We start from the raw sequence: 21,131 nt of genomic DNA, 5'->3' as shown, positions 1-21,131 counted from the left end.
GTCAAACATGTCTTCACTACACACACTTACCTACAAACACTATCAAAGCTCTTAGCTCAAGGCATTTACCAGTATCCAAAATAACAAAAAATTTAAAAATTGAATTCGTAAATGATTGTACTTATCTGATTGCAATATGTTATTTAGTAGTTCCCATCCCCTAAAAAACTTTTCATTTGGACATTAACTGCAACAAAAGCTATGACAAAGGCACACACCACTCTCTAAAAGTAAATTTTGATAAGTCTACACGTAGAAGGATAATTTGGATTCATTGTAAAGATAATATTAAAAAACTTACACATTTCTAAGTTACATTTGGTATCAGTTAGTTGTGTTCTCTGTTAGATCTTTTGAAAACTTATCAAAACTCATGCCTATCTTCAAATCTTGTAAATGTAAACAAAACCACGAGGCTGCACAGTGTTTCCCAATAAGAACATTTTTTAAATTTAGGTTAATTTTTTAAGCTAATTATCATTAAATTTTACTATATTTGTAGAAACTATATGTTTTTGTTACTTAAGTCCATTAAAAAAAACATTTTTTTTGCAAAAATGTTAAAGTTGGAATAGTCTACTTAACACCCATCGTATTTTTTATCTATGCAAAAAGGAGGTGGGAAGACGGTTTTAAATAAAAATCAAATATTCTAGTTAAAGTTTACTATTTTTATTTATGGTTCGCCAAAAAGATGTCAGTAAGTCCAAACTTTAAAGCGTTTAAAAAAATTGGCCAGTACGGGGATCGAACCCGCGACATTCGCGTTATTAGCACGACGCTCTAACCAACTGAGCTAACCGGCCACATGATCCGTATTGCTTAAATTACTGGGTAACTACACAACGACGTTTCACTAACTTCGCATCTAAACACACAGAGATAATTTTTAAACTTACATAGTAAATAACTGTAGATCAAATTACGATTTTGCAGTAATTGACTGACTACATACAAGCATATTCGTTTAATTACATATTAAAAAAGCCGACTTCAAATTGTTACAGAAAAAAAACTAGCTAATATTTGCTATATCACCACTGCAATTAGTATTTTTTTACAAGCAACACGTATGAATTAACTTGAAATGGTATACAAGTTTAACATAACCAAACAATTAGAACGTCGCCAATTTAAAATAAATGCGATCCCCTGGCTGCATTATGTATCCCATTACTCCAACAGGTAAAAATAACCCCGTTCGGCCATCAATCAAAGACCAAAATTCCCGCTGAGTTGAGTCGGCACGTTGGCCTTGTACAGAAGTTACAAAAGGACCAAAAGCTGAATCCGTTGTCATAAAGCTAAACATGTTTGTGAATTTAGTAATTATACTATTTTTGTTACATTAACACAAGTAAGTAAAAAAAAGTTTTATATAGGTCTACCTAAAACCCTGAAAGCACTGGGCATATGACATAGCTTCTAACAAGGTACTATTCTCTTTAATATTGTCCAACACAAAGGTATCATTAGAAGACATATCTATTATATGTACAAGTTCGACGTTTATTGTTGTACCAGATGGCAGCAAAGAGTTACATTCAACTGTTTTATCAGGATTAAAAGTAGGAAAGTAGCCAGCAGGAACTGAAACTAAAATATCAAAATATTTTTTTTTAATAGCAAGATTGGGGCGAGTTAATAAGTGTAGACACATAATCTTAATTTTGAACCTGGTTCAAGACATGACCATTTTCGTAGTTTAAACACACTTCTTCCAGACAATGCAGGTAAACGTTGTGATAACACTCCTTCTGTTTTGCTATCAGATTCACTTAAGCTTTGAACTGCCAAGCTGTTTCAAAAAGAAGTTATGTTTACAATTAGCATAAGCGCATGGATTGCAAAAACCATTAAAACCATTTCGTGCTGCTGTGTTTAAAAACAAATGGGTGTACATGTGTTTTAAAATATGCTTTACATTAAAATTAACCTGCAAATTGGTCTGTACAATGCTTGGTAATCTGTCCCCATGCTATTTGTTTCCTTTAAAGCTAGCAGAGCCAAAGGCGTCGAAAATAAATTTCCAATAACCAACTTGCCATCATTTCCGATTGCAATTTGAGAAAACAAAAATTGCCGACTGTCGCGAATAGCTTGTGTTATTCGTTGCGTATTCTTTAAACTTTGATAGCGAAAGATACAACTAAGAGCCACCAATACTTGTGACGTGTCATCTAGACAAAAAAACTTTCAAGAGGAACAGTTTTGACTTAAGGCTTTTTGCCATTTTCTATTTATTTTCAATTAAAAATATTCGCGTTTTCATATACCAAATTAGGTATTGAAAATTGTAAAATTTCCAAGTGAAAAGTTTGCCTGAGGTAGTACGTAAAATTCGGAATAGAAATGTTAAACATTGTGGTATATACCATAATAAACGCAAAACAGTTAAAGCAAAAATACCAAAGCAAAAAAATAACGATATTAATCTCTTACCAACTGAATGAAATCCGCCGTAACTTCCATCCGAATTTTGAGCAAGATAGAATTTTTGTAAAACTAAGAATGGGATTGGGATGTTATTTAAACAAATTGCCTGGATTCCAAGACTAAACGAAAACCAACCTTGCTTGACGTCAGAAATATCTAAAAAAAAAACCTTAATAAATAAGATAAATAACACCAAAAATTAAAAAAAAAATAATTTGTAAAATTAGAATTTTTTTAAAAATCAAATTTTTGTATTTTTATTGTTTTATTTGATAAAAATTACCCAAAAATTTTAAAATATATTATATGCTTACTGTTGTTTTTAAATTGTTGAGCAACGTTAGTTCTTAGAAAACGAATGGCATTGACTCCGGAAAAGTTTCTCGGATTCAAACACACAGACCGAACTGCCATGACATATAAACCGATTTTCCCAAAACTAGAATCCGGCCTATTACATAAAATAAACGCTCATTACAATTTTAACCTAAAAATTGTTATATAATTTTTTTTACATATATTTTTATTTATCCTCGATGCAAAAGGTCGACTTCATGACCTAAACTTAGAGAAAATATGTTACTCCGCCGCAGTTGAGTTGCCTAAGCTTTGGGAGTTTAAGATATTATAGATTATAATTGCCAGCTAATTATAAGCTGCTATTTAAGTATTGGCCTAACAGGAGTCAATACCGTTTATTGCGCATTACTTAAGGGCGCTAGCAGCATAAGAGCGATGGGGATCGAACTCTGGATCTCATTTGGTAAATCCAAAAGTTCTGTCAACCACATCACGCTGCCGGTATAATAGAAATAAAAACAAACATAAAATTGCTATAACGTTGAATAAACTTGCTTAGTTATTTCCACTTTTAATTCTTTTCTCATTGTTTGAATAGTTAAATCCCGCCCAAAGAAAGCCGTTTGGTTGCTAAGTTGTATTCCCAAAACTGCTTCAGGAGTGTTAGCCCATCCATAATCAAACCTCCTTGTCATCATCAAACGATCGATGTTTTCTTGTATATTTTCTTGATCTCGAGAACTGATTACCCCTTTGCTATCTATAAAATAAAAAGCAAATATATAGAAACAAAAGCATCACTAATTTAAATTATGTAATTTTCGTTGCATAATACTACAGGCTGTGTTTTGGTTAATGCGTGAAACTAAATTATAAATTTAATTAAAAAAAATTAATCCATAAATATAGCAAAATAATTATTATTCTGTTAATTAATTTTTTTTGTGTTTTATAAATATCAAAACATTTTATTTTATTTAAAAAATACAAATTGAGAAATGTTCTTACCACATACTGGCGGTGGTGGCAAAGCTACGATGCAAACGCATAACAACAAAAGTCCCACTAAAATACCAATATTTTTCATTTTGATGATATTTTACAACATTTACTTAATTTGTGCTTAAATATAAGTGCAAAAAATAAACTCAAAAGTGTGCATATAATATATTTATAACTTTTTTTGACTTAATACTTCATTTAAAAATTTTACAATAAAATAACGTTTTTTAGTAAGGTTTTAAAAATATTATACTAATCTTTTCTCTGCAATGCTAACTTATAAATTTAAAATAATATAGATTTTTAATTCAAGTTATTGCATAAGTTAATATATATATAATTGTTCACAAAAAATGCTGCACAAAATAAAATGTCGAATTCTAAAACACGTTTTGTAATAATCTAAATTGCCTCCAGGTATTAAAATTACATCATAACAAACTTTAACATACATTTTAAAGTGGAATATATTTTTTTAAATTGAAGACAATATTATAAAATTAAATGTTCTCAATTACCTTATTATTATCATATTACCCATGCGATATTTTGATATTTTTTTTAATAAACATTTTCAGTTAAATATTTGTGTTATTGTTTTTGTAATTAAAAATTGTTATTTTCCTTTAATTAACCTAACATTTCCTTACAATTTACTATGAAATAATGTAATCATATAACGTTATCGTAAGCATTTCCTTAACGTAAACACGTTACATCAATAAACGATATAGGGTTAATATTTCCGAAATAGATGTATAGATTAAATCGCATTCTATTAACACTAAATATAAAAATAATTCACAGTTATACTATTGTTATAATTGTACTACAAAGAATATATAACAAAGCAAAAACTAGATTTTAACTTTAAAAAAATTAAATTGCTCGGTTATATAGATTTTTGGCAACGTTGTAAAATAAATTTAAAATAGATAAAAAACAAAAAAATGATATTGAAACTAAAAGAATAAACATGGAAAATGCAGATGACGTTTTAAAGCTTATTAAAGACCACTATTCGGGCAAGACCGTTCTTCAACGAATGTTAAAGTACGACCCAGTAGAAGGCGCACAAATAGATGCCCACGGAGCATTGCACTTTCTGTCCCATGGTACTTCTGTTGGTGCATACCACAGAGCTACTGGTAGGCTAGTTGGTGTGCTTTTAAGTTTATGCGAAGACACAGAAAAGCCTTACGAAAGCCCGGTTAAAATAATTGAAGACGAAAGGCGTAAAATTAAATATCGTTTTGTTAACTGTCTTGAGAATAATATGCTTCAAAAACTTAACGCTAAAAAAGTGATGCATACCTCCCTTCGAACTGTCCACGAAGATTTTCAAAATCTCGGGATTTCAACAAAGTTATTCTGCGCCACTTTAGAAATCGCCAAAGAAATTGATTGTGACTACGTTATATCTGTTTTAACAACATCTTATTTCACCAAAATGCCAGGTTTACAAATTGTAAATGAAATTAAGTATTCCGAATATGTGGACGAAAAAACAGGGCTTAGACCGTTTAAAGACGTGATTTTAAAGCCGCATACCAGCGCTAGAGTTGTTGCTTTTTCCTGTAAACAAAATATAACCGAACTACAATAGTTTAATATTTATTTATCCTTGGTGTAAAAAGGTCAAACTTATACAACTTTAACATATGATGACAAAGTTTATCTAAAGACGCTTTAGGCAGTTTTGATTGATATTATCCTTATTGTCTGAATATTATTATTTGCTATGATTTAGCAGAAGCCATAAGGCCATTGAAAGCATTTTGATCCAAAATAGTTTAAATAGTGACATTTTTATTTGTTTGTTTGTTGTATACTTTATTTTTGTAATATATTTTTGTAACATAATGTCTTTATGTTTTATTAAACCCTTTTGTAAAAAAAATGTAATTTGCTTTTTTCTACTAATACATGTCCAATATTGATTGTATTTTTGCAATTTCAAATTGCAATTACATAACAGAAACATGTTCAACCATGTGACTGATTACAAATCGCAAATATTAACTTTGCAATAAATTTAATTGCGAATTCGCCTTCCCTTTCGTTAAGCAAACCGGTTGGGTTGACCGACTATACTTAATTTAAAACCCACAATATTGTTTAAACAAATTTTGTCAAAGTTTATATTATTACTTTTATTTTCAGTGATATTTCTTTAGGCATAAAGGTAAGCTGTGATCTAAAGGTTAATAAATAAATTTTGCAAATTGTAAGATAGCCTTGATATTCTTTTAATGGTAAAAAAATCCCTTTTTTGGTAAATTATTAAACAATTTATTGTTAGCTATCTTAGTCTTTACGTGTACAATAAAAAAAAGCAAAGACTTAAGCTTAAGGTATACTACTTAACCCGTAAAACTAATTTAAAAGCAGTAGTGCCAGAAGATAGCTCGTTTGGTTTGGTTATGGGTATTTATTTATCCTGAAAATATCGACTATACGACCTAAACCTAAAGTTACGTAACTGATATTTGTAAGACTCACCTTTGTTAAATGTAAATAAAACGATGTGATTATTTGCATGTAGATTACCGTGTTATTATAATCCTTAATTAATTTGCATATAAAGCCGTTAATACAATGTTTAAAGGAACTTGGACTACTTATGTGAACAATAGTTTAGTTAGTTTTTAACGTTTTAATACAATGGCTTATTATTCGTATTACGTTTTAATGATTTGGGCATATTCATTATTACTTAAAGCAAAACAAACATCCTTTAAAAAACAAAACCTTTTTTAAGAAAATTACACAACGACATAATAGTGCAAATGCCGAATGCAATTAAACTATGTCAATATTTGCTGTAAAAGGCGTTTCTGAATGCACAATGGCTGTGTGTAGTCAAAGAAATAAAGTCAAGACGTTACTGTTAAGAACTACTTTTTTTCTTAGTGCAAAGAAAATCTTATTTAAATATGCAGGGCTAGGATTTCTTTTATAATATAATCAAAAGCAATTTAAATATACGTTTAAAAGTTTTAGTGTTCATAGCTGGTATAAGAGAGTAAAAGCTAAAACGAGATAAAGTAAACAAGTGTGCTCAACTTTTTTTTGAAATTAAATGACTCATTAACATAATATTTATTATTGAAATGTGCGATTGAAATTTAACAGTCATGTTTAAATTGAAAAGTGTGAAGTGAAACTAACGCAGTGGTAGTTAATGTTTCATCACAGGCTAATTGCTAAAAAAACATTTTTTCTAGCGAACTGTTTAAAAATTAAGTTTAATTAAGTTGAAATTCTTATTTAATTGAATAAAGAACTTGAAATTGGACATGGCGACTCTTTCGGCAGCTGATTACGCCGTTTTTGGCGTAACTTTGGGAATTTCGGCAGTAATTGGAATATTTTTTGCTGTCAAAGACAGAAAGTCAACTGACACTAAAGATTACCTTATGGGCGGAAGGTAAAAAATGAGTTCTAGATAAATGCTTTTATATATACATGTCATTTACATAAAGCTACATTACTGTGATTTTACAGTGCACATGTTTTGCATAATTAAAATGTGTTGATATTTTATAGAACTATGGGCATGGTGCCAGTATCTTTATCGTTGTCAGTTAGTTTTATGTCTGCTGTAACAGTTCTTGGGACGCCAGCTGAAGTCTATCTATATGGCACAATGTACTGGTGGTAAGCCTGTTTTTACCATTACATGCTTATAATTACCGTAAAAAGGTCATTAACTTATTACTTATGGTAATTTATGCTTGGATTTTTGCATAAAGTGTGTTTGCCAACTAATATCACATACCTTTTGACATTAAACGAAATAACAATAACTTATGCAAATATTAAAACGCTTACAGCCTTTGTAGTTTCTCAGGCCCCATTTTTAACAAAATTGACTATTTAAATAAACACATATGGCCAATAATAGAGTTGTTTACTGAACCAGTACACATTTTTGTTTTTAAGGTTTTTAGGCTCGATGCTTATTGTTGCCATTGTGACATCAGAGATATTTATTCCTATATTTTATCGAATGGGAATTTCGAGCACTTACGAGGTAAAGCAAATGTTGTTTAGTAACTATTTAGTGAGTGACGGTGGTAAAATTATATTGACATAAGCTAAATCATATAAATTGATTTCTTGGTACGGCATAATGCAAACAAAGTTAAATCATCGTGCACAAAATTTTTTTAAGTTTTATAATCAATAGATAAACTTTTTAAAACTTAATTTTATTTTTTAGTATTTGGAAGCCCGTTTTAATAAACCAGTTAGAATACTTGGTACACTTGTATTTATTGCCGAGAATATTTTTTACATAGGTATTGTCATTTACGCGCCATCACTGGCTCTAAACCAAGGTATTACTTACGAAAATTATTTTTGTATGCATTTTATAAAATTAGTTATTAAATCTATAAATTATTTAATAACACATTTGTTGTTTAGCAACTGGATTTAACTTATGGGCAGCAGTCTTTTCAACTGGAATCGTGTGTACGTTTTACACAACATTGGTAAACTATAGAAGTTTAAAAATTTTGATATCAAAAACTTTTTAAATTAAATATGTTATATGGTTTATAATTAAACCTAAATTTTTGTTTACTTTTAAACCTGGAAAAGATGGTGTAAGCGCATAAGGTTTTATTGCCCAGTTTTTTATTGCTTTAACGTAAGTTTATTCAGACAGTCTAGTTGTTTACTTTTTTGTCCTCAGTTCTTTGTAGGAGTTTATTTCAGGTCAATGAACTATTACTAAATTTTGTTGTTTAAATATCATCACTTAACAAAAATAATAAAAAACAGGGGCAGATTTTAATTTGATTTACTTAAAGCATTTATCGCCTAAACCAACATTAACTTTAATCATAAACAGGGCGGCTTAAAGGCTGTGATATGGACTGACGTGTTTCAAGCTGTTATAATGTTGTCCGGATTTTTGGCTGTTACCATAAAGGGCAGTATCGAGTTGGGGGGTTTTGCGAACGCCTGGCAAATAGCCGAAGAAAATGGGAGAATTGATTTTATACAGTAAGAACTACATACTTTTTATTATCACCTTTTGCCTAAAATTTAACTTTATAAACTGAATGCAGTACGGTTGACTTGTTTTATGGGATAAATCAATTGCTAATTTGATTTAAAAAATATCGTAAACTTTTGCCGCACGCTCTTAAAAACAGGATATGGCTTTATTTATATGTTTATTTTAAATTTAATGTTGCAAACGACGCAATACCAATAAATATAACGACCTATTTGTTTAATAAACTCCTTAAACCACTTAAATCCCTACAAAGTTATTTTTTAATTTTTTGAGTTAACTATTCCTTGAATTTTACTTCTTTTAGTTTTGAAACTGACCCCAGATATCGTCACACTATTTGGAGTATTTTGGTGGGTGGCTCATTTCTGTGGCTTGGCATATACGGCGTGAGCCAGTCACAAGTTCAAAGATATCTGTGTTGCAAGACCGAAAAACAAGCCAAGGGGTATGTTAAAAATTTAAAAAAATAAATAACCAAAAGACGACGAATGAAATTTAAATATTTGAATGTTAAAAATGCTTTGGGTTCATCTATCGTTTAATTACAAATTGGACCCGTTAAGTATTACTCAAATTTGAAGTTAAAACTACTTTATATTTATTCAAGAGCATTATATCTAAACTGGTTGGGGCTAGTTGTTATTATCAGCCTGTCTATTATGAACGGAGTGATAATGTATGCAAGATATTATGACTGCGATCCACTTTCAACTGGTGCTGTAGGCGCGTCTGACCAGGTAAGTTTTATTTTACGATTATTTAGCACCTAATGTAAATTCAGTTTTTACATTAAGATGATATTAAAAGTATTAATTATTAATTTTAGCTTTTGCCTTACTTGGCTTTGGATATATTTGCAAACAACCCAGGAGCCACTGGTTTAGTTGTTTCCTGCGTTTTTTCTGGAAGTTTAAGGTAAATAAAAATACCAACAGTGAAGGATCTGTGTTCGATCCCCACCGTCGTCAATCGCCGTGACGTTTTAAACCCCAGTGTTACGATACCCATAGTAAGCCTAAAAAGTACACACAATGTAGCAGTTACAGTCTATTCAAAGGAAAGGCGAATTTAATTTCCAGTGATAGGTTATCCCGCAAATGCGTCATATAAATTGGTAATTTATTTAAATCCTTCACCTATATAGGACCCGGCTATTTACCTTTAACGTCACGAGTGTATATGCGGCTTTAAAGTAAACGAAGATTTCTATAGGCGTGCTCAAAACAAGCAAAAATATAAAATGCTATTTATATGTTTCGCCATTTTCCATAGTTTGCTTTGGAACTTATATGATGTTTACAATTGAACTTGTTAAACCACAAAGAACCTGCCTAATCATTGCCTTTACCAAGACAAGACGTATGCTTAATCTAGTGCCGACTGACTTTTAGTGATAACACGACTTTTTTAACAATAATTAAGCGTGTCTTTTGTTACATTTTAGTACTGTGTCATCGGGGATAAACGCCATGGCCACTGTAACAGTTGAAGATTTCATTAAACCAAATACAAAGTGGACAGAGAATAAATACACTTGGTTTTCTAAAGGTATTTTTGTACTAAATTATACGGTTAACCTCTTTTGTCAAACTAGTATTTCTAAATTATATGCTATTACCATTTTATTACAATTGTGTACTAAATTACATTGGAATGCCACTGTGCTAAAATAGCGATGATAAGCACTTTGGTATATAAGGAAAATTCTTAAATAAAAAACACAGTTTTTGAAACCGTATTAAAATTATAAACTAAAATTAAAAATAGTCATACCAAATTTACATATAGAAAATAACCTAGCATTATATTTTTTAAAACAGGGTTTGTGATCTTGTACGGGTTTTTATGTATCGGTATGGCGTACGTCGCTTCGCAGCTAGGTGGCGTACTCGAGGCCGCTTTAAGTATTTTAGGTTTAGTTGGAGGGCCTTTAGTAGGACTATTTACGTTGGGAATTATTTTTCCGTTTGCTAACTCAATTGTAAGTACCATTAAATTGTTATAGGTATTAAAATCGCGTTAAATTTTACTGTTGGCTAATAAAATACTAAGGCAACAAAATAAAAGCTGACATTTCGATTTTTTTTTTGATATATGTTTTTTTTTTTTTTTTTTTGATTTTTTTTTTTTTTTTTTCTTTTTTGAACGTAATGACATAGTTTTGTTCTCAATTCTAAAGCAAACTAAAGTCCCATCGTAGGTCATTATGCATAACAAATAAACAATAAAAAATTACGCTTTGATTTAGGGGGCATTCGTTGGGGTATTAATAGGGCTTGCGATGTCGTGTTGGGTTTATATTGGAAGTCGAACATACCCGGCATCTAATGAATTTGTAAGAGCCCTTCCACTTTCTACTGCTGGATGTACGTCCGAGGTAAACAAAATGATTATTTTTGCCTGTGTCAACTTTTCTAATTAAGCCCAATGTATTGGAATTATTTTGTACAGAATATTTTTAGAAGTTGTTTATTTCATTAGCAGTATTCTTTACCAATGTTTTTAAAAAGTTTAATTACAAAAAAATTCTTAATAATTTAAAAATCTTGAATCAACTTAAAATATGTTTGGAAAACAGGCCATTGATCCAAACTCCACAATGACCACAATGTTTATGTCAACCCTGGAACCTACTACAACAACAACAGAGGAATACCCGGCAGTAGCCGGCCTATACTCAGTATCGTATGTTTACTATAGTTGTATCGGTTTCGGTGCCACGGTGCTAGTTGGACTGATTCTTAGCGTTCTAACGTGTACGTATTTTACTATGTTTTTTATTTTAAATTGAGCTTTAACAAGGATAACAGAACTCTTGTACTTTACGGTCCTAGCAAATTCGCTTTCGTACTTTCCGGTTCTTAGTTTTCTCCGGGAACCGTAAAGTACAAGTGACTGCATATTTTAATTTTAAAAACAAATTAATTTATATTTTTACTACTCGAAGGCGGCTGGCGACAAAGAAAACAAGTTGATCCGAAGTTAGTTTTGTCTTTGTTCGATCACTGGATATTTAATTGGTTGCCGGAATCGTTTCGCAAGTGGGCGCGCTGCAGTGCCGGAAGTGATTTCGAAGAAAACGAAATAATTTCTGGCGATCTCTGGCCAGAAAAAAAAGGGGTAAAATATTAAACTTATTCTTTTAAAAAAACTAATTGCGTAAATTTTTTAATTAAGCGCTTTAATGTTGAAAAGTTAAAAAAATCATCAAAAAGATTTAAATGTTATTTGTTTCCCTTTAAGAGACTACACCCAAAACTGAACTTACAAAAAAACATATTTTTAAAATTTTTGGCTTAGGTTATGAATGGCGCATATCTAACCGATGAAAAACCATACGAAAACGGAAACGGAAACGGAAAAATCCATTTTAAAAATACAAACGGAACCATTTCATCAAAAAGTTCGCTGCATTCAAATTTCGAGGAATCAACACAGCTTTAAAAAATACCAGTTTTATGTAAAATAGATTTAATAACAAATTGTTTTGATGAACTTGAACAAATAATAAAAATAGGTAATTTAATATTTTTGCCAATGTAAAAATATAGATAAAAATAGTTACTTCACATTTGTGCCTAATCTTTTAAATACTTCCCACTGCATATAGCAACTCTTTTTCATATAAAATTACATTATTTTAAACAAATATTTTTTTATTTATTTTTAATGTGCACTAATGTTCAATAAAATTGTATAGACAATGAGCCCGAAAAAATATATATTAAAATATCAAAAAAAAATTGTATAATTTTAATTTTACAAAATGTTAGTTTAAATTGGTTACTTACATTTTTTTATAAAAAACACCTCAATAGAACTATTTTAATAAAATCATAACAACAGACTTAACAAGGAAGTTGTGTATTATACTATATGCTAATGCTACCCACTGCATATAACAAATTTAGATACAAAAAGAACATGGAAATACAAAATTTTTGATTGGCAGTTCCTTGAACACAATATAACGCTTCAATTCAATTTCTACCAAAAATAAAGGAAGTCCAACGAGAAAAATAGTTAAAAAATGTGTTTACGACAATATTTAATTTAATTAATCAAAACATGTCTAATCAAGGAAAAAACATGGGCTGTCTATTTTTTAATTGCAATTGAATCAAATAGGATACTTCGTGAAAATATACGCGTCGGCCGGTTAATGACACGCATATCCTTCTCAGTATAACCACCCACTAAATCACATACCTATAAATAATTAAAGAACGTCAAATGACCTGTGAACCTTTTTTTGATAGACTTCCGTCAACGCTGACTTGGGGCGTATAGCAGCAGGTATATAATACTAGTCAACGGAATTCAGCAATCATACGGTTTTTTTCTGCAAGTGGGCAACACTAAAAATGACGTTAGCGTAGTGAGTTAGTTTAGTGTTGTGGATTTTAAATGTGTTTAAAGCAACTGCATGACAGACTATTTAAAGGCTTCGAAATGAATATGGTTACGGTGCTTAACTCCAATTGAAATACCTAAATGCGTAAACAGGCTTGATTATGTGTCTAATAATAGCAATGTCTTACCCAAGAATATATAAAGCCCTAAAATGGATAATAGTTAAGTATTAATATAACGCTTACAAAAAAAACGCATAAGAAATTAGTTGCTAAAGTTTAAAAATGTTATGCAATCGCTCAAATAGGGGGATTTTTAGCCGAGGCTATATTTAGACTGTTGATCGAACATGAATTTGTTGAACTTTAAAAATCCGCGAAATTTTAAGAAAAGTTATAAGAAAAGAACAACCATAAAACGATAGCTCTTAAAGACGTACTTATAGTGGATTACAGAAAATCGTGATAACATAAGTCTATATTACTTGCCAAAGGCGCTTAGTGCAAAGTGTTTATTGATTTTATAGAGGATTTTAAAGATAAGATTGAAGTTAGGCCTAGTTTAAATCGTCATATAAACATATGCCTTGCTTTTTTAAGATGTTCTCGAAATGAAAAATATAATCGATCCAGCTAAGGGATTTTTGATTCCCCGTTGTAATTTATCATAATGAGTATACGAGAACGCATTGTGTACATTATTATATAACTACAAATAAAACTACAAGAACTTTGGATCAATATTTTTTCTGATTTATTTGGAATGAATTTTTGATTTTAAGAAAGAAAAAAACTTGTGCCATAACAATATACGGTTTTATAAGAGAGAAAGTTTTTTTAATCTGATTTTTTTTCATTATTTAAAAGATTATCCATTTGTGCGTGACCCTATGCTTTAGGATATGTAATCCATTATAATTTGTTTTAAATACAGAGTTAAGTATTTTAATGGACTGTTGTAATTAAGAAGCCCGTTATAAATCAATGCAAGGGAATGTGTTTAGAAAGCTGAGCAAATAACAATTTCCTGAAAATTCTTAGAAATTAGAAATAGCATAGTTGCAAAAATACAGTAGGAAAATTCGTAGAGTCGATATGGGACAATGACAATGAAATAGTTTACAGTTCACGCATGATCTGTGTTCATTCGAATTGGGTGCACGCATAAGGAGAAAAAGGGCCGTGAAATGCAATACTTTATCGATTTAACGCAACTAAGCCTGTGTAAATACAAAAATATTATCATTCATTACAGAATACTTCGGCAAGAACCAAGGTCTATCACCCGAAAAAAATAAGTGTAGTAAAGAAGAAGGGTTTGTTGGCGGCATTGTAGAATACCTACCTAACATATCATTAGGCTTGAAAGCGAATTAGAAATTAGTAACTAACAACAAAATGTTTAGTTTAGTGATAAAGGTTTCCTAAGGTGTAGTATCAACTTGTTATTTTACAAAATTGCATGACCACCAAAGAAGTGTAAAAATATGTTAAAATTTTAAACAATCTAGTCAGTTGCCAGTTTTTTTAGACAAAAGTAATGTCCGGTCAGGATTACACCTAAAATTTTACGAATTTGTTTTTAAACCTGTAAATATTTTAAAAAGTGCATTCATTATTATAACAATGTGTAATGTTTAAATAAATCTAATGTGTACAGTTAGTACCAAAACCCATATAAAACAAGTCGCCTAGAACCGAAACCACTCATTTGTACACACAAGCAATAAACAAAAATTGAACTAAAATAACGATCTGCAAAAAACTAGCAAACAGCCAGCTTTTGAACATATGGGTGGAAGTTTTTAGCAAAACTAAACAATTTTTAGGTTTTAGATTGGCAAAAAAAAACATACGCACTTTTTACTTTTAACATTTTTTATTTTAGGTTTTTATTGGGTATTAGTTAAATTATTAAAAAAAAAAAAATCAAAATGTCAGAAGAAGAAGACCCGTTTTTAGCCATGGGACCAAACGAACTGAAAGTTTATATAGAGCAACTAAGAAGGGAATCTGGCATTGCAAGATGCAAGGTAAGTTATAAATTAAGCTTCTTAATTAATATAATAGTGTTCTGTTTTGTAAGCAGAAGATTGCGGTTAGGCATTGTATTTTCGCTTCAGCAGATTTCGGTGTTAGCATAATGCCATGTTATTGATGATAATATTAGTAAAAAACTGCGGAATTTTTTGTAAACGTTGTTGTATGTAATACATTTACATTTTAAAAAACGTAGGGTGTTTTTATCATATATTTAAGCCTAAATTTCTCTGTCAATTCCACATCAAATTACCAGGGCAATAACAATTAAGATAGTCAATAGAGCGTGTGTGGGAAAATCGACCTTAAGCACTTAAACTAATTTCTTCGTGCATTATTAAAGTTTTCTAGTCCTTGCCGAGATTCTATAAATAATAAATTAAAAACCAAACAGGTTTTTACGATAAATTACACTAATGAACTCTTTTAAAAAGTAAATCAAATTACATAATTTCAACAACCAAACATTTTTGAAGTAAAAAACGCGTTAATTACGAAGCACTATATGGGATAAACATTACGTAATCTTTTCTACTAAGGGTCTAACAACCTGCCTCTGCCTGGACTAAGCTAAACTTTAATAAAATGACGCTAACTATTTTTTTTGCAATTTTTAGACATCGGAAGGCTGCAAAGCTGTAATGGAATACATTGTCGAGAACTTATCGGTCGACCCTTTAATTATTGGTATTGATTCAAAAACAAATCCATACATCGAAAAGAAAGACTGTGTTATATTCTGACGAACCAAAAACAATGACTTCCTATGGCAGACCCTATCCTAACAAACTAAATATCATTAACTGATTCACTACACAGCACATAATACTAAGATATTCCTGTGCTTTCGACTAGGTTTTGTACATATCATTTTAAATTCGAATATCGAATTTGATAAACAACCTTTCGACCAAACCCCTTTAATGCATTGCGGCTTTTCCATTCAAGAGCTATATATTTTATTGTTTTAGTGTAGCTTAAAAATGCGTTTTTTTGTGTAGTTTGTTTTTGTTTCGCCATACACGGTCGTGTATTGATGTCAACAAATATAAGAATATTTAAGTTATTGTTTTGTGAATAGGCTGTATCACTGTATGTGAGCTTTATTACATCAGCGTTATATATAACGTTTAATTCTTAACCAATAGGTTTGCCTAGTTTACACATAGTAGCGTTTGATTTGCATACAAACTAACATTTAGTAGACAACGCAGTAAATGGGTTTACCCGGTAAAAAGGCTTAATATTTAACTTTAAAAATGAGTTTCAAATCAAAATCTTTAGACAGTGGAAGCCGCTATTTAAAAATAATTGGCAAAAACAATAGTTACTGGAAAATATTCTGGTTCTGTAACTTAAGCATTGCCGGAGCGCAACTCTTTATGATGTTTTTGTGGCCAAGTTTAACAACACTAACACGAGATACTCGTTTAATAATTTCTTAAAAACCCAAACAGTGCTACAAGCGTAGTCAGGTTTCACATTGCACACTTCATATAACAATAAAAACATAAAACCAACAAAAAGAAACAAAAAATTCGAGACACCCATTTTAAAAACTTGAACTAAGAAAAAAAGGCAATTAGTTTAGATCAGAAGAGAAATTTCCGAATTCATTTGAACTGCATAGACCTGATCAAGATTTGAAGGTGCATAGGATAACAATGAACATCAATATGACATGGAATTTTTTTTAAATTTTAAAGGAATATCTTAATACTTCTTTGACATAAAACTAATTCAAATTACCTAAAACAAAAAAAATTTAAAGTTGGTTTAGATTAAAAAAACGAACAGATTTTAAAATTACAAATTTAAAAAAGTGCAAAAAACATAAGTTACAAACTAGAAAAATATAAAACAACAAATAAATTTATTTTAACATAATCAAAAACCAGCATAGGCAACGTAAAATTGGCTTCTGTTGGTTACAATTTAAATGAACCACAAATTGGAATTAAAAAAAAAAGGTAAATTACTATTAAACTATGTATTAAAAACGGTCGAACAAAAAAACTTACCTTTTTGTTACTAGTGGTTTTATTTGAAGACTTTTTGTTCTCTTGCTAATTTTTGTTTCTTCGCCATGTAAGTTTGAGCCATTGAATTGACGATCGAAATTACAAAGTATAAAACCATGACAATAATTAACTTTTCAAATACCCAAGCCAGCCAACTATCACTCTAGAGTAAAATTAACATTTTAAATAAAAATATATGTTATAGTTTTAAACAGTATGGAATCAATGGGTATCAATCCCGGAACCTAATGTGGTGTCATAACATGGGAGCAGTTGCATTCGAACCCAGGACCTTATGTAGTTAAGCTCCCAAAAAAATTGTAACAATAGATTTATATTAGTTTAACAAACATTAACAAAGTCATAATAAAGATTATATCAGAATTTTTGTTATATTTTCTATGTAAAATATTACTCACCGATGAAATATGACTTCCAGGCTTATGATGTAAATTTTCTTTTTGTTTTTTTAAAAAGTCGTTAAATGGAGATTGAAGGGTTGTACCAACAAAAGGAAGATATCTAAAAATAAACACAGTGTAATATATGGTACAAACAAAGGTATATTTTGAACACTACTAAAGTCTAAGGTTTTAAAAATAACTTCTTTGACTAAAATTTTCAAACTATTTTGCCTTCTCATAAACTTTAGATGCAAAATTCCTTTGTTTATTTTTCTGTTTCTTATATTTCTCATTAGCCTTTTTTATAGATAATAAACTAAAACAGTTTTGTATTTTTTTTCTATATAAAACTACTCTTTCTTTAAAATACTTCTACAGTTTGGTTCAAAAAAATAACACATCATCCATCTAGTTAATATCAGATACAGTTTGTAAAAATAAGAAGATAAAAATACCCATCTTAAGTGTTTAAACCACCTGTCAATTATACAACCAATCTTAATGCTAAATTTCATATTGTTTAACTTGGATAATTTAAGATTTATTTGTACACTTACCCCATAAGGCCAACAAGCATTTCAACATGGTGTTTACTAAACGTCATGACAACAAAAATTTTTTGAATGTGCATTTTAATTATTGCTTTTCCTATCACAGTGGCACCAAAAAATGTCCAAAACGGTACAAGAAAATGGCCGCAAGTGATACCAGCTAAATCAAACAATGGATTTGGAATCTAAAAAACAACGAACTTTTTATATAATAATGAAAGCATTTAACAATTAATGTTATTCTATAGCTTAAATATTAAATTTTAAATATATACCCAAAAAATGATATATATACTTTATGCACTTTCTATTAAAAATTTTCATTTATTAACAAAAAAACTACATAGAATCAAAAATAAACTTAAATAAAGAAATTAATAAAAAAATTTAAAAGAATAATTAGGCTACCGAGGCACACAGAAGAATTCCAAAAAATCCTGCTTTCTGAACTATTTTTTTCATCATTAATTTTGCTCTCATGCTTAGGGATTGATCCTCCAGATTCTCCTCTTCGTCAAACATCTGAGCAGCTTCATCATACTCCTCATCATCAGGATCAATCCCAGAGAGAGCGGCAGCGCGAGCCATGAAGTAGGGAGGGAGCTCTCCGATTGCTGTTCCTACTCCCTAAAAAATAACTTAATAAATAAATTAAGTTTTATAAAAAAAAAAATTATTTATCAATAAAAATAAAAAAAAAATTATTTAAAAAAAGGTTTAAATATTCAAGAAAACATTTTCATAATAAATTAAAAATAGTTATTTTTAAGGTATTACATTAACCCAATTTTTAAATTAACATTAAAACAAACAGATACTCACCCACATGAAAGCCTCCACTCTTACTTTACTAATAATCGTCCACAATGTCATTGTTGTACCTTCTACTTCTGGACATACAATCCTAAAAGGAGAAATTTAAATGTTCCAAACTAGAATATATTACGAAAATAAATAGTTTAGTCTTATATTTCATATTTATAAATATATAAAAATTTTAAACAATTTTTTTTTATTAATTTGTTGGCAAAAAAATCAAGGCAAACAATGGATATGTACACATTTTTTTTACATAAAAGTATAAAAAATCATGGCAATGACATAAGACAAATAAATTCAAAGAGTATTTTAAAGTTTGGGGACAAATACAGAATCATTAACTACTCACTGGTCAGGATAGGGTGGCTCTGGAAAGTCAACCGACATACATTCGAACGCAGCTAAAGTTACAGCAGCAATATGGGGACCGAGATACAACAAAAAAGTATGCAAACCAGTTCCCAAACCTACTGATGATAAGATACCAAGTCCAACCCAATACCCACACCATGACAACTCCTTTTTCCATGTGTAAAAATACTATAAAGACACAAACACAAATTTTTGCAAAGCGAATAATTTTTTTTCACATGAAGACTTAAAAGAAACACAGTTTGTAGCATGGTTTAAGCAACCAAGAAAAACCATGATAATTTAAAAAAAATGTGTTATATATATAAAAAATATGTAACAAAACCAGAATATCAAATAAATATCCAGTATCAAAAAATAAATTAATAGACAAAATAGACCTATCTACCACGTTTTGTTAAGTAGACAAATCAACCTATACAATTTGTCGAAACAAAAGCCATAACAACATAATACCAATGCATATAATTTATAAATAAACCTTGGCTTTATATTTAATGTAGGTACTTTAACAAATTTATAATTTTTAAATCACTTACTTCTGTGTGAGGCCCTTCAATGCTATACAACAAAACAGTGAAAATAAATAAAACAAATAACACAAAAACAAGTCGTTTTCTTTCCATTAACCTGCAAAAAATATTTACAATTTTTTTTTTAAAAAGGTTTTACATTACTGTGAAATGCAAAAATTGTTATGTTATTAAAAGTTCAAAACAACAAATAAATAATTCATTTGGTATGATTAAAACCTAAATTAGTTGACTTTTATAGGAAACTGTGAGTAATAAAACCATAAACTAATGAAATAATTTTGTTTACAAAACAATTTAAAACTAATTATAAGTTTTGCCTCTTGCACAATAATAAACACGAAAATAAAAATTTCAAATAAATTACTTAGTAAATGACTGAAATAGCTTTATCACAGTTTCCAATATAAAATAATGTAAGGTCGTAATTGGATGCTTCCATAACACCAAATTGCTTCTTTCTTCCCTGTCTTTTATTTTCAACTCCTCCATAACAGTATCTTGTGTCATTTTCATTCCTCCTTAAAACAATATTGTTTGTTTATAATATTTACAACTACATTTGTAATAGTCACAATTTACAAACAAAAACGTGTAAATTAAAGCTGTTACATCCCAAAGAGTCTTTTATTTTATGCCTGTGTGTTGTTATACATATATATTTCCTATAATCAAAAAAATACTACACATATATATTTGAACATAAAAAAACATATTTATTTAAACACAAACCTTATTAAAAATATAATTTTAACACAAAAACATACACTTTATAACTTAAAAGATTTAGCAAAAGTACTAAACAGCTGAAATAGTAAATATAATCTTTAAAACACTAAAACAAAGAGTTTTGATAAAAATATTTTATCAAGAAATTAATAATTACCGTTTGTTTCAATTTTAAGACGTCTGGTTTGATTAGGATCGTCGGTTTCAATAACTACGCTTGTATCGTCACCCAGATTAAAACTGTCTGATCTTTGGTGGGTCGTCGGTAAAATTGGCGAATATTTTCCACTTGAAAAACCCCTAAGCTTTCTGGTGGCAAAAGATTTTAGGAAATACATCGTTAGAGCTTATAATAAGACGAGAATCGTTTACGCCATTTACGTTTATTGTTGCGCTTTTACTCGACTCTTTTTTCGCCACACTGATTAGTTATCTTATTTACTTACTCGGGTTTTATTTAAAGAAAGAATTAAACAACAACAAAAACGCTTGAGATGTAGTACAGAGTCTAAATCCTAGCTCAAAGTCCATTGTGATTAT

At 29.7% G+C, this 21,131-nt stretch overlaps 4 protein-coding genes and 1 non-coding gene across 5 annotated transcripts; 2 read left to right on the top strand and 3 right to left on the bottom strand.

The window, feature by feature from the left end:
• Positions 1–732: 732 nt before the first annotated feature.
• On the bottom strand, positions 733–806 carry Trnai-aau (transfer RNA isoleucine (anticodon AAU)). Its single transcript has one exon. It is a non-coding gene; the product is annotated as a tRNA-Ile (tRNA).
• A 152-nt stretch (positions 807–958) lies between these two features.
• LOC145752830 (transcobalamin-2-like) lies at positions 959–3,863 on the bottom strand. The gene is made up of 8 exons (XM_082569179.1): positions 3,745–3,863; positions 3,292–3,496; positions 2,751–2,887; positions 2,443–2,592; positions 1,937–2,180; positions 1,677–1,798; positions 1,389–1,596; positions 959–1,304 (listed from the first exon to the last, which is right to left on the bottom strand). Exons 1-8 carry the CDS (start codon positions 3,821–3,823, stop codon positions 1,118–1,120), a joined length of 1,332 nt encoding a protein of 443 aa, XP_082425305.1. The 5' UTR covers positions 3,824–3,863; the 3' UTR covers positions 959–1,117.
• A 2,723-nt stretch (positions 3,864–6,586) lies between these two features.
• On the top strand, positions 6,587–12,214 carry LOC145753425 (sodium-coupled monocarboxylate transporter 1-like). The gene is made up of 16 exons (XM_082569838.1): positions 6,587–6,592; positions 7,023–7,168; positions 7,288–7,398; positions 7,684–7,774; positions 7,964–8,081; positions 8,170–8,237; positions 8,600–8,754; positions 9,075–9,215; positions 9,378–9,507; positions 9,597–9,685; positions 10,215–10,318; positions 10,591–10,751; positions 11,019–11,147; positions 11,349–11,526; positions 11,718–11,890; positions 12,071–12,214. The coding sequence occupies exons 1-16, from the start codon at positions 6,587–6,589 to the stop codon at positions 12,212–12,214; spliced, it is 1,944 nt and encodes a 647-aa protein (XP_082425964.1).
• A 2,800-nt stretch (positions 12,215–15,014) lies between these two features.
• On the top strand, positions 15,015–16,228 carry LOC145753808 (guanine nucleotide-binding protein G(I)/G(S)/G(O) subunit gamma-7-like). The gene is made up of 2 exons (XM_082570254.1): positions 15,015–15,155; positions 15,780–16,228. Exons 1-2 carry the CDS (start codon positions 15,057–15,059, stop codon positions 15,903–15,905), a joined length of 225 nt encoding a protein of 74 aa, XP_082426380.1. The 5' UTR covers positions 15,015–15,056; the 3' UTR covers positions 15,906–16,228.
• A 78-nt stretch (positions 16,229–16,306) lies between these two features.
• On the bottom strand, positions 16,307–21,129 carry LOC145753806 (vacuole membrane protein 1-like). Its single transcript, XM_082570252.1, has 10 exons — positions 20,749–21,129; positions 20,230–20,383; positions 19,869–19,959; positions 19,307–19,497; positions 18,961–19,042; positions 18,547–18,765; positions 18,145–18,323; positions 17,603–17,705; positions 17,184–17,346; positions 16,307–16,911 (listed from the first exon to the last, which is right to left on the bottom strand). The coding sequence occupies exons 1-9, from the start codon at positions 20,927–20,929 to the stop codon at positions 17,203–17,205; spliced, it is 1,344 nt and encodes a 447-aa protein (XP_082426378.1). The 5' UTR covers positions 20,930–21,129; the 3' UTR covers positions 16,307–16,911; positions 17,184–17,202.
• Positions 21,130–21,131: the final 2 nt, after the last annotated feature.

The sequence above is a fragment of the Corella eumyota genome, chromosome 5, assembly GCF_963082875.1.
Source record: "Corella eumyota chromosome 5, kaCorEumy4.1, whole genome shotgun sequence".
NCBI lineage: Eukaryota > Metazoa > Chordata > Ascidiacea > Phlebobranchia > Corellidae > Corella > Corella eumyota.
Note: the sequence above shows the minus strand (reverse complement) of the source record. Positions and strands in the feature narration are given on the sequence as shown.

What these genes read in the sequence shown, in the direction of transcription:
- LOC145753425 (XM_082569838.1), top strand. An exon ending in TATGGCACAATGTACTGGTG is followed by an intron (nt 7,399 to 7,683) that starts GTAAGCCTGTTT and finishes TTTGTTTTTAAG; the next exon opens with GTTTTTAGGCTCGATGCTTA. An exon ending in GGGAGAATTGATTTTATACA is followed by an intron (nt 8,755 to 9,074) that starts GTAAGAACTACA and finishes TACTTCTTTTAG; the next exon opens with TTTTGAAACTGACCCCAGAT.
- LOC145753808 (XM_082570254.1), top strand. Translation starts at nt 15,057, where the DNA reads ATGTCAGAAGAAGAAGACCCGTTTTTAGCCATGGGACCAAACGAACTG. An exon ending in CTGGCATTGCAAGATGCAAG is followed by an intron (nt 15,156 to 15,779) that starts GTAAGTTATAAA and finishes TGCAATTTTTAG; the next exon opens with ACATCGGAAGGCTGCAAAGC.
- LOC145752830 (XM_082569179.1), bottom strand. Translation starts at nt 3,823, where the DNA reads ATGAAAAATATTGGTATTTTAGTGGGACTTTTGTTGTTATGCGTTTGC. An exon ending in TCAACAATTTAAAAACAACA is followed by an intron (nt 2,593 to 2,750) that starts GTAAGCATATAA and finishes TTTTTTTTTTAG; the next exon opens with ATATTTCTGACGTCAAGCAA. An exon ending in CAGTGCTTTCAGGGTTTTAG is followed by an intron (nt 1,305 to 1,388) that starts GTAGACCTATAT and finishes AAACATGTTTAG; the next exon opens with CTTTATGACAACGGATTCAG.
- LOC145753806 (XM_082570252.1), bottom strand. Translation starts at nt 20,929, where the DNA reads ATGTATTTCCTAAAATCTTTTGCCACCAGAAAGCTTAGGGGTTTTTCA. An exon ending in TCTTAAAATTGAAACAAACG is followed by an intron (nt 20,384 to 20,748) that starts GTAATTATTAAT and finishes TATTGTTTTAAG; the next exon opens with GAGGAATGAAAATGACACAA. An exon ending in GAGTGGAGGCTTTCATGTGG is followed by an intron (nt 18,766 to 18,960) that starts GTGAGTATCTGT and finishes GTTATTTTTTAG; the next exon opens with GGAGTAGGAACAGCAATCGG.